Source organism: Alligator sinensis, unplaced genomic scaffold, assembly GCF_000455745.1.
Source record: "Alligator sinensis unplaced genomic scaffold, ASM45574v1 scaffold1325_1, whole genome shotgun sequence".
In the NCBI taxonomy this organism is placed as follows: domain Eukaryota; kingdom Metazoa; phylum Chordata; order Crocodylia; family Alligatoridae; genus Alligator; species Alligator sinensis.
The window spans coordinates 696,179-709,301 of NW_005842735.1; the positions used below are offsets into that span (position 1 = coordinate 696,179).

Consider the following 13,123-nt stretch of genomic DNA (forward strand, 5'->3'; position numbering starts at 1 on the left):
CCCCCAGTGGTGGTTGCAGGGTAGACGGGCTGGACCTTGGCAGCCGGAAGGAGCCGCTGCCACTGGGGTCTGTGGGGAAGTGGAGTATAGCCACCACGCTGCCTTAGCCTGCTGCACACCTAGGCGTGGCAGGACTGGTCGCACATGCCATAGCCCAGGCTGTCCCCCATGCCTGGGCCAAGTGAGGCTGAGGGACCCGCTGTGGGCCACATAAAATTCCTTGGTGGGCCGCATCCAACCTGTGGGCCATACTTTGCCTACCCCTGTTATAGATGATATATGTTCCTAATAAAGATGAAAGGTGTGGACCTACATGTTAGAATTTCAAAAACTCACTTAATAGTGTTCATATTACAGGATTTAAACAAAGCATCACTTTCAGAATGTACTGCATTTTCTTATTCAGTAACCGTGAAGCTAGATAGTTAAGTAGAATTATCCTTTTGAATTTTTTTTTTACTTAAGTTATTCTTTTATGCAGTCTTGTTTTCATGTATTTAGTCTTTCCTTTACCTATGAAGATATCTGCATGAAGAAAGGTTAACAAAAAAAAGATTTGAAGTGGGGAAATAGGTGGCTGTATATTATTTCTATGCTTCCTCATTACTACTTCACCCAATTAACTACCACAGATGAAAAGTAACCATTTCCCCCTGTCACTAAAAATTCCATTAGAATTTTATGGGGAGTGCATCCCAAAAACTATACAGCTGGTCCCCAAATTACTAGTCAATAAAAAGAGAATTCAATGGAATAACGAGTTATGAGATGCATGTCGCCCTCTTCAAAGACACTTGCTCAGACCACTTATTTAATATTCTCAAAGTACAAGAGCCCTGCGAAGCAATTACCCAATACGAAGCAGTTATTCAACAGTTGGAAAATGCCCTCACAAAAAAGAGTACCTTTTCTGGGAATAAATGCTGTAGGGGCCTCAAACCATGGTTTGACAGGACTGTTCTCCATCTAAAGATGATATAACAGATGCCTTGGAGGAATACAAGTCTAAAAATGACTGCCTTACCTTTCAAAGGATCTAGAAGATTAAAACAGACTGCAAAAAAAATGATGGATAAGGAAAAAAAGCCTATCAAATGAAGCTGTGGGAGGAACTAGTAGCTACAGGAAAAAATTATAATCAAAATTTTTGGCAAATTACAGCCAAAGCGACAAAAAAAATTTACGTAATTTCTGATGGTTATATCCCTAAAGATATACAGGTCATGTTTTTTAACAACTTATCTGCAGATCGTAAATGAAGGAAATTTTATCTGTAAAGCTACAAGTAGATAATTATCATCTCATCTCTGAACCTCATGTAAGATCATATATATACTTACTGAGAAATGGAAAGGCCTCTGACCTTGATTTTTCTCCCCCCACAAATATCTTCAAGGAATTCATTGACCAATGGTGCCCAATTCTGACCAAAATTTTAAATATACTTATTTTAGAAGACTTTTATCCCAAGTATTAGAATGAAAATATAATAGTCCCAATTAAAAAAAAAAATGGTTACAAGAGAGATGCCACATCTTATCACCCCATTAGTTTTGTGTGTATTCCTGCCAGAATACTTGAGAGACATTTACTCTTTCACCTTTGGACATTCTCTCTGAAAATAATATTTTAGGAGAAGAACGGTGATTTTAGAGAAAGATATGCATGAACCATTCCATTACTTGGCGTTGTGTTATCTGGGGTCTAAATATATTTTAAAAGCAAAATCGTCTGTATGATCTCAGGGAACCTAGACAGATTAAATTATGGAAGAAACTGCTAATAACACCAGTAGATAAAACTCTTACTATTAATCATCACTTACTATTCAAACACAGCATCAAGACTATGTTATGGGACCGGTGGTGCCTTATCCAATAGTTTCCCAACTAAGGATGTTTACTTGCTCCGTTTTTCAACTTATTCTTGAATTATTTAAAACAGGTTCTAACGGGAAATCAATTCCATGCACCCATGATTTTGAACTATATCTCTCTTGCTTTATGCAGATGATGCATTAATTCTGTTGCAATCCCAAATAGGTCTTCAAAGATTATTAGATGCCTTTTAACAATATTGCACCTCAAATAGCATAAAAATCAATACAGCTAAAACCAAAGTAATGGTCTTTCAAAATGAAAGAAGGAAATGGGATTGGTTTTTATAGGGAAAAGAAATCAGAGGTGGTGTCTTCCTTTAAAGACCTTGGAATATATTTTAGCAAAAGTTTGAGCTGGAATAAGGATATTTAAAAGGTACATATTAGAGCAAAACAATCTCTGGGTGGAGTTTTACCCTTCTACAGTAAGATGGGCAGAACAGCAGTTCTGAAAGCACTAAAGGTCTGTAGGTCCAAGGTACAATCCATTTTATTGTACAAAGCAGAACTCTGGGGTGTTGACCCTATGGTCCACGTGAAAATTGAAAGTTTTCTAATTACTTTTAAGGTGTCTTTTATCTTTACCTAATTCTATGACAGGAGGGTTCATGCACTCTGAATCTGGACTGATAAATGTGAGCTCTTTAACCCAATTAAGAACCCTAAATTACTGGATGAAAGTTAGATATTTTATATCTACTGAATACTCCAGGATGTGCATGTTAGAAGCCTCTCCTCTGCCAAATCAACCCTGGTTTGGATGGCTAAAGAACATCTGTACCCTCCAGATAAACATCCTGGGAAGTATTCTCAGAGCAATGGAACAAATATTTCCCCTGCATTTAAAACAAGACATAGATTTAAGAATTAAGGATGCGAGCATGAAGACAGATATGCTGGCACTGAGACTGTTTCAAACTTCCCCTTTTTTAAGTTTAATTAAAACACTTCTTTGGCCCAGCAACCAGTCTGGTGCAAAATTTCAAACAATGAGAGGCCATCATTAGATTGAAATTCATGGTAATGTAATCTGCAGCTGTCATGGGGAGGTGGTGTCCGATTCCATATTCGGATAGAATATGCTCTTATGGGAAGAATGAGATTGATGACTTAAATAATTATTTGTGGTCTTGTTTGCTCTTTGAAGAAAGAAGAGGGAAATGGAGCTTTCCATTAGTGGGAAACACAAAATACTGGGCTAATGAGGAAAAACTAATGTGGATTCTAACACTTCAGAGCCTGTCTTCCACTCCTTAGATGTATTTGCACAACTTGCACAAAGAATAAGGACCAAAATCAAATAGTTTTCCTGTTCTGTTTTATTGTTCGTTGCTTCATTTTACTTCTTTTTTTACATCATTATATACATCATGTTCCTTATTAATTGTGTAAACTAGTAGAATGGATAATCTTATTATATGCTTTTAGTAAAATTATGATTTATATAAATGTTATTCAGTATACGTGCATGTGTGTGTTTCATTGTATTATACTGTTTTGGTGAAAACTGTAAATCAACAACTACTACTACTACTACCACCATTACTACCACCCCAGGAGTTTTATGCTTCTTGGGACATAGTTTTGTTCCATCCAGGACCATGATATGCTGTCTTCATTAGAAGGACATGCCATAGAAAACGTACTATATTGCCACTCCGGGTGTTTTTACACATGCTTTTACATATGCCTAAACTTAATGCGCATTAAGGTGATTTAGTTGCACATCTACATGTGCATGTGCTAAGACACATTAATGTGGGTGTGTGAACAGACTTGGGACAAAAGTTAGTCCCAAGTCAGTGGAGACGCACTGCATTAATGTGCATTAGTGCATCTACATGTTCACTAATGTGACTTAGATATTCGCACATAAATTTGATACCTGCTTTATGCAGGTATCAAATTTAGGCTTGAATAGCCTAAAATCACCATTTTAAGGTGCATTAAGGACACACACGTGTAGACACGTGCCCTTAATGCCCCTTAAATTGGGCTAATTTGTATTAAATGTGCATGTGTAGACACATGCCCAGGAAGTCATCACCTGTGAATCTATGGCAACACTTTAGCAATTTCATGCTGCTAGAGTAATACACATAGTTATTGTTTTCCCAGAATCTGGCTGTTTGTATAAAAATACTATTGACACTGTCCTTGTACAAATCTGCTGTTTGTTTGCTATTTGTCCTTCATCTTTATATTTTATATATAGCTGATTGGGAATTGTCCTTTAAGTGAGTTTCTGAAAAATCAGGATTTTCTGTGAGCAGAGGTATGTCTCCCCCCCCCCCCCGCCCCCACCACCTCAGACTTCCGAATTATTTTGAACTTCTCAACAGAAAAAAATCAAAGGAGGTAGCTCCCACAATGCAGTGCAACATAGGTAACATGCCACTATAGGGAGATATGGTTTGATTCTAAACTGGCTTGAAGCCGAAGATTTTGATATGTGCATGTTTCAATACTTCCCTCAACATTCAAAATGGACTTTTTCAGTGTGGAAAAAGAAATATATAGACTTTTCATCTCAATCAGATGAAACCAAATATCTACATACCATAATTTCCTATGAAATAGACATTCTGGGGGTTTTTGTGTTGTTTTTTTTTCGAAGATCTAAGATTTATATAAATCTCCTGTTACACTGAAGATTTTCCTACAGCATTAACTTAATGACATGCTAGGAAGCCATTTTGAAATGCCATATTGATGTTATTGAAGCCATATTTTCCTAAAAATGAGGATTTTAACATGCTTGTTAATTGTATTCACTGAAATTGATTTGCTATTCAGTCTGTTCTGTAAATCTTATCTGCATTTTGTCGTGCATTGAGGTATAACCCACATTGTAAGATCTGAATCATAGGGTGTCCTGTAATAGTGTAGCTCTCTGATCCACTAGTATCCGCGTTCAGTTTTGAAGTACCTGGTTCAGTGTTCACCCAGGTAGAAAAGACTCAAGCTTTTAGACCCATGTCCCTGCTGGCCAGGGATAACCCACTGTACTGATATGCTGAAGAAATATGCTTTCTGTTTTTTTTTAAAAAGATACTGTACTCAAATTGGCAGGTTTTGAAAAATAAAGCAATTCAACTGTGTATGGAGAAAATAATCCCAGGTTTTATTTTTCAAAACCTCTTTTTGGTAATCTAAGACACTAAGTATATCTAATTATCTAGAAAATTACTTTTAGTTGTTATGGAGGCACCCGGTCCAGTTTATAGCTGCAGTGGACTTAAGGTTTGTACTTAATGCAAGGTTTTTTGTTACTTATGGGAAAAATACAATGTACAATGTCCCAAGTATTTTGTCTTTTAGACTTCAGATTTCTTTTTTCTAGGCCTTAATTTGATTTCAATTTAATTATAAAATGATTCCATCAAGGGATTTAGTACTGTGGATCAAACTCTTTTGGTCCTGAATTATCTTTAAAATAATATAACATGAAACTTTCCACAATTAACTTTCCTTTTAGCTGTACTTCAGCATTTTGTTTCTGTTTACATGCTGTTCTCCCTCTGCTTGTCCTGTCTGCACAGAGATCTATCAGTATTGAAAGCAGATTGCCTTCACTCCTTTTGGGAACAATGGGAAATTGTGCCACTCTGAAAGAGGGTATCTAAAATGATGGCTGTCTGTCACAGTTGTCTGTTGAAAATGATACAGATGATATCCATTTTAAAACAGGGCTGTTCTCTAGAGAGTTCTCTGAACTAGCATATTCTTCAACCTCTTTTGGAGAGAGAAACTTCAAGGTCATCACAGAGAAGTTTTTAATGGGTGTGTGTATAGGTGGGGAGAACAGAAGTTAATTGGAAACTGGTATAAATTCTGGCTGCTCTGCACTTCACTGGTGGTATAAATATAGAAATAACTGGCTTGTATGGTACTGCTACCCTGTTGAAAAGTTGTTGTCTTTTAAAGTTGATGCTAAGTATTTTCCAATCATTATACATATTCCACATAGCTCTTCTTCTGTGTTCCTTGAATAGTATTTCTAATGACATTTTAATTAAACACGGATATTACCAGACCGTTCTTAAAGTTGAGAACACTAATCTATAATTTTAACGAAAATTGTATTTTAACTTTTCAAAAATAAAACATTAACAACTCAAGAAACTCAAATGTATGCTTTAGACTTAAAGTCTGAGCTAAGGCATAGATATGCACCTATGTGGCACCCCAAAAACTTAAATATGTTTTGTTTTGACAGTGTGAGGAAAAATAAAACCGGTTTAATTTAATTTAGGATACAAATGTAAAGATAGTGCTGGTATGAGGCGGGTGGGTAGTTTTGAATTCCACAGCAAATTATACCTTCTATCCCAGTTTAGGTAGCTGCAGGCTTATCCACACATATCAGTTTAAACAAAGTACCTCTCGAAAATTCTGTAAGTCTTCCTTACTATTGTTGCTGCTTTTGAAATGGAGAGAAGTGTTCATGTTAAATGAATGTTAAATGATGCACTCATAAGTTTTTTGTCTTTTTTCTAAAAGTGATAACATTGTAATAATGTATTATAGAGTTCAATGAAGTTATACTTTTGTGCAAAATAATGCTTATATGTACATTCACAAAATAAATTTTGAAGACATTTTTCTTTTTTTTCTGTTTTTATTTTAGGTTTTATATGAGCAGTTCAAGTTTTTCTTGAACCTCTATTTTCTCGTCGTGTCGTGCTCACAGTTTGTACCAGCATTGAAAATAGGCTACCTGTACACCTACTGGGCTCCTCTGGTAAACAGAAAAATGATGAAAAGCAGTTGATGTTAAAAATCTGGTTTTTATTTTAGAAAACACATATGCATAATCCATGCAAAAGTTTTCCAGCTGAGTGTTGTAAAATTGTTTTTTCATACCCATCCTCCAATGTGGAAAAGAACATAATTTGATTTTAAAAGTAGGCTTCACACAGTTTCTAGCCCACTGAAACTCTGCAACTCCTAGTTTAAACTTCCTAATCTACCATTTGCTTGAAAGGAAGTACTGTTGACTTAGCTACTAAAATATAAAACAGGAGCATCAGTTTTGTTTACAAAATAACCTTCTCTACTTAAATGATTTTGTGCTTTAAATTCTTTAAATTCATCCGTTCCTTCTGTTTTTTTCTCTTCCATGGCAACTGAAGGCAAACTTTATTTTCAGTGTAGAGCCTGGACTCAGGGCTGCCTCCCAGGAATAATTATTTAGAGTTCTCTGCCACCAGATTTTAGAGACTAGAATTCGGGTTTCTGTTTGTAGCAGGACCTATGATGATGATGATGATAATGATAATAATAATGTATAAGAAATTAAATTGATCAGGTTGCAAAAGAAGTAGGCTCACAATATACATGTGGGCAAAATCTCACATGGAGATGATAAAAAAAAAAACAAAAACAAAAACCACTGTAAGGAATTTCCATTCTTAAACCAGCCATTTTTAGTTAGTACCCACCAGTCAATACTAGGTAGAGAAATTAAGGGATTACAATCCCTTTCTGTCAAGATTCATAGATGTTAGGGTCGGAAGGGAGCTTAATAGATCATCGAGTCCGACCCCCTGCATAGGCAGGAAAGAGGGTTGGCGCTAGAGGACCCCAGCTAGATGCCTATCTAACCTCCTCTAGAAGACCCCCAGGGTAGGGGAGAGCACCACCTCCCTTGGGAGCCCGTTCCAGACCTTGGCCGCTCTAACTGTGAAGAAGTTCTTCCTAATGTCCAGTCTAAATCTGCTCTCTGCTAGCTTGTGGCCATTATTTCTTGTAACCCCCCGGGGGCGCCTTGGTGAATAAAACCTCACCAATTCCCTTCTGTGCCCCTGTGATGAACTTATAGACAGCCACAAGGTTGCCTCTCAACCTTCTCTTGCGGAGGCTAAAAAGGTCCAGGTTCTCTAGTCTCTCCTCGTAGGGCTTGGCCTGCAAGCCCTTAACCATACGAGTGGCCCTTCTCTGGACCCTGTCCAGGTTATCTGCATCCCTCTTGAAGTGCGGTGCCCAGAATTGCACGCAGTACTCCAACTGCGGTCTGACCAGCGCCTGATAGAGGGGAAGTATCACCTCCTTGGATCTATTCGTCATGCATCTGCTGATGCACGATAAAGTGCCATTGGCTTTTCTGATGGCTTCGTCACACTGCCGACTCATGTTCATCTTGGAGTCCACTAGGACTCCAAGGTCCCTTTCCACTTCCGTGCCAAGGAGGGCTTTGTGTGTCTTCTCCCTTTTTCCAGCCTTTGGAGAGTTCCACAGGAGTTTATAAAAATGGTTCCTTTTTTTTTTCTTGGTACTGAAGTTCTCAGCCTAATGTCTGCAGGGTTATTATACGTGTTATTTGACCATAATAATAGAAATTTTGTCCCCAGATGTCAGTAAAGAAGGGAACTACTCAAGGGACTTTTTTAAAGAGAGAGCATAATATTTTGGCCTTGTAAATCAAGTGATCTTCCATTGCTTTCAGTAGAAAATTATGTTAGGGCTTCTTCAGGAGTCTGTCATCAAAGATCCTTTAACGATAATGCAGATTCTCTGAAGTTGAGGGTTGGTTTAAGGTGCAGGAGGCTGCCATCCACATTTCTCAAAATTAATGTGCAGGTTAGGGAATCTGTATCTATAAAAAGGAAAACAAATCTGTTTGTTAACTTGAGAAAGATCCCTAATACATCTTCATCTGATTTATAAGGAAGTGACCAAGGTGGGTTACTTCTTTCTTGGTGTTCAGATTCATACAATTCATGTACAGTCAAAGGACTTCATCACCCTGCTAAGAGAAGAGAATGCTATAGCCTCTTTATAGGATGCAGCCATCCCATCTGAAGATGTATTCCTTAGACTAGAGATTGATAATCATTCATGTAAAATGTTGATGCTGCTCTCTAAATCCTGAAAGTACTGAATACAGGCCACCGTGAGGCCATTTCAAAACCCCTACGTGGAAAATGTAGTGCAAAACCAGTATGTCAGTTCTTGAACTAATAGATGAAGTATAAAGTCCATTACAAGCTAGTAAGCAATCTTAAGCACTTCTCAGAAACACAGCCTTGGTCATGTTCTGTGCAGAAACTTCCATTCTGCCTCTTGAGTTTTAAAGGTGATGAAAAGATCAGAGTTGGTTGATTCAGAAGGAAGGGAGGTTGGTCTGGTCAACCTTTCAGAGCATTACAAGACAAAAAGAAAACATGCCAGTTAATCTGTGCCTATCCAGATCCAGTTAAGAAACCTGAAGTCGCTATGTGAAGAGGTGATGCCTTAGAAGCAAGATGTGCTGATTCCTTTATGCCCCCTTCCTTCCTCAAAACCATTGAGGTGAAGATGGTGAAGAACGTTTTAGAGAAATAGGCTACAGTGGTCTCCTTTTCATTAACTCTCTGGTTCTGAGACCTAATTCAGATATAAAAGAAACTTTTCCCAAGTTAGAAATACACAAAGGATATCCTGTATCAAGATCAGGTGCTGCTAAAGTTATCAGCTGGAAAGCTATAAGAAGAAAGTACAGTCATTCAGGTATTTTGGGGATCCAAAACCCTTCAGAGATACTCAAGAATGAAATCCATATTCATTTTAATGACATCCTGCAGTTGATGGTACAAGCCATGCATCAGCGCAAAATCAGGTGAGCAACATTCTCAAGTTTCTGTGAAGTGCTCTGACCTTGGATCCCACCACTAGCATTTTGGAAAGATGACAGGTCAGAGATTGCAAATATTGCACCATGAGAAATCAAAAAACCTCTAATCAATATCACACAAGTTTTTGAAGGATTAAGCCTCTCCCCAGTCCTCCAGTAATATGTTTGTTTCTGCCATACTGTTGAACTGTGCATTAAGTCAGAAATCACCTTTCTTGCTTTTATGCTTGGCGTGAGCCCATCTTGTTTCAGTGAAAGTATCTGGCTCACATGTTACTGCCTCAAGTCGGAGGGATATTGTAGTTTGGCATGGTTTCTGTGTTATCAGGGCCCCTTAGTTCTTCAAACTGACTTAGACTTCTTTCTTAAGATCACTAAAATCTTCTTTATAAGAAGAAGGGTTATTGTTATCATCCTGTCTGAATCCAAGCAGGCTAAGAAGGTAAAAGTCCTAAATGTGATAAAAAGTTTGTTTTTTTAAATATATATAAATACCAAGAGAATTTAAGCCTCTGGTACAACTCTTTCTCTGTACATTATTCTTTGTTGTGGGCTATAAGCTACTGTGTGGTGGTCCATCCTTATGTCAAAGCACTCTAGAATCGATACATCCTCTCAAATTGTATTGTTTTGGTAAATGAGTATTAAAGAATGTGGCACTTTCTGAAGTGGCTTTCCCATTTCTACACAGCTCAACTGAACCTTTCTTTCAAGGTGTTTAATTCCTTTTTATATGAAAACAGTCCCTTACAGAGGGCCTATGTGAGAAAAAAGTCCTGTGAATAGTCTTTCTAGAATCCTTCGCATCAGTCTGATTTCTTTTGGAGCATTATGCTCTGTTCAGAGTTCTGTACATTCTTTTCCTCCTTGTTAAGTAAATTTAAGTAGTAGTGTTCATCCAAGAAATCATTAAATCTCTCTTTGCTTGCACTGCAGGTAGCTTTAGGCTGCTCACGTACATGAAAAACAAAACAAAACAGCATTTTACTTTAGGCTCTGTGTGCCCCCACACTGAGCACAGCACATGCCCAGAAGAGGCATTGCTTAGACCTGGCTCACCCAACATCTGTATAGACTGGGTGCTTCAGTGGGGCTTTTATCTAATATATGATTGAATCAGCTTTAGATAAAAGCACCAAAAAGCCCTGCTGAAGCACCCGATCTATATAGATCCTGTGGAGCCAAGTCAAACAAATGTGCTTCCTCTTTTGGGAAAGTGCTGTTTTGTGTGGTTTTTTCACATCTCTCATTACCCTTTGTTAATTTGCCTTTAATTTTACATATACTAATATTCAGATTTGGAATCTTTCATTCTTCAGAGATTTTTTGGGGGGGTCAGACCTAATCACAGACTTGGAATCTAGGAGCAGGTATGCCTCCAGTTGCTATGGAATGAAGAATACTCCACTGTGAAGATTGGCATTCCCTCCTCTGGAGAGAGACAATTAACAAGCAAGAGGTTTTATTTTCAATGTTCTAGATAGCTGGTTTTTAAAGGAAAGACCTACTTTCAGTAATTTTTGTTCTAGTTCATGCTACTGAAGGGAGACTTCTAGTAGTAGCTTAAAATGAGTTAACAACAGTTATTTTTTTCTTAAGCTATTTTTTCTTTTTAACATAAAATTACAGGAAAACTATCCTAATCATTGAGTAGTTCAGTATTGTTTTTTGCAGCAATAGGAAACCAAACTTGAGAGTCAGAAACTGACTTCTGTTTGCTTTTGCAGCTGACTTTGTGCAGCCTCACTGATCAAACTAAAACTGACATTCCTTGCCGTTTGGAAGTGACATACAGTCCTAAAGTTAAATATGTATAGCAAATTACCTCCATTTTCTTCTTCGTGAAGAACTGCATCTTGGCATACTCTTAAGAGGTCTAACAATTTTCAAAAAATGGCATGGAGGATTAATTTAGTAGATTTATTTAAAAGACAGTAATATTTTCTAAATTACATACTACTTCAAAAAGTTTTGCCTTCTGACATTTTTATTGATATGATTTAGTAATACTTAACTGGAATATGTCAAGGAATGAAAAAGGTTTTAGTGCTTTTGGAGGATTCTTTCACCTTGTCTTAAATTTTCATTAGTAGCCTTTCTAAGAGAAGGATGAACTGAATTGAAGGCAAGTGTTTAAAAAGAAGTCTCCTAGCTGCCCCAAAATGCATTCCTCACACATTATCTTTTCTACTGTTATGTTCCTCTTCTGTATTTTAATAAAGTATCTTTCTCATTTTGGGAAATATGAGTCGTATCATTATATTTTTAACAGGGATTTGTTTTGGCTGTCACAGTGGCGCGGGAGGCTGTTGATGAATTTCGGCGCTACCAGCGGGACAAGGAAATGAATTCACAGTTGTATAGCAAGCTGACAGTACGAGGTTGGCAAAAACATTTTTGTATGAATCCTTTTGAATAGTATTCTCTAGTCCACTTTCTTTCTCTTTGTATGTTTATTTGCAAATCATTTCAGTCCAATAACTGTTGATTTAAAAAAAAAAAAAAAATTCTAGTTGAATTGAATTCCATATAGAATGAAAAGAAATGTGAGTAAGCTAAACAATCTTAGCTCTGTGAGATGCATAAAGCATGGAAAAAATATATCAGAAATTTCCTGAAACCTATGAATATTAAAGTTCTCCATGCCTTATCTGTCTTTTTAATTGCTGAGGAGTGGGAAATGCTCTTTTTAAAATACACTGTTAGTATTGCTACTATTTTAAAGTGCAGTTCTTCTCTGAAATCACTATATTAAGGAGCAGCAAATCTACAGCATAGTAAATGAATGTAAGAAATAGTGGATGATTAATAAAAATATAGTCTCTCATGAAAATTTGCTAGTTCTGCGAGTTCTACTTTTTGGAGAGCTGTACCTGTGCTTTTAATAAAAAGGGAGCTAGAATTATATGGGAGGTAGCCCTTGGCACTCTAAAACTAGAAATACATGTTCTCATGATGGGAACAGAACTTCCTTATTTTATGGAAAAACTTGTCTGTTTAACCACCTAAAGTCTTTTAAGCATGCTTACAATACAGTGTATGTAGGAGAACTGACTAGGTGACGCATCTTATTGGGACTTAAATCCTTAGATAGACTTTTTTCAGAAAGATTCTTAAAAAATGAAGTAGTCATGAGGTTAACAAGATCGATTAGAAAAAATATGTTTGGCATGATTGTCAAGTGAGAGTTAAGGTTATGACAGAAAATGTTCCATCTGCTGGATACCTTAAAAAGTATGGGAGTAAACAAGGGAAAAAGACGTATGCATTCCTTTATACCTTTATGTAGCCTGTAACACACTCCAATATTCTGTCAACTTTTCCTTCTGTCTCCAGGACATCACAGAAACAATGTCCAGGCTTTGTCAGACTTGCATTCTAGTGCAAAACTTAAGTGACTTTCTGCTTTTAATATCTATTATAGAGTTTATTGTTAAAGTTTTATATTAGAATGAAAGTGTGTCCATCAACAGTGTTGTAGACAGTGCGGAGTTATAAGTTTTACTTTTAAGGTTTTGGGTAAATGATGTGTCGTCTTTAACTGTTAAATGTAATTTTTGTTTGCTAATTCCTGATTTGTTAAACAAATCTTTGGTACCTAAAATATAGTTTCTGTGGCATCAGGGAAA

At 37.0% G+C, this 13,123-nt stretch overlaps 1 protein-coding gene across 1 annotated transcript in view; it reads left to right on the plus strand.

Annotated features, from left to right (window-relative positions):
• The window catches only part of LOC102368073 (probable phospholipid-transporting ATPase IIB), a 155,029-nt gene that overhangs the window by 61,669 nt on the left and 80,237 nt on the right, over nucleotides 1–13,123 (plus strand). The window contains exons 4-5 of the mRNA XM_025216373.1: nucleotides 6,510–6,623; nucleotides 11,767–11,875. Of these exons, the coding sequence (XP_025072158.1) occupies nucleotides 6,510–6,623; nucleotides 11,767–11,875 (223 nt within the window). The remainder of the gene's footprint in view (nucleotides 1–6,509; nucleotides 6,624–11,766; nucleotides 11,876–13,123) is intronic.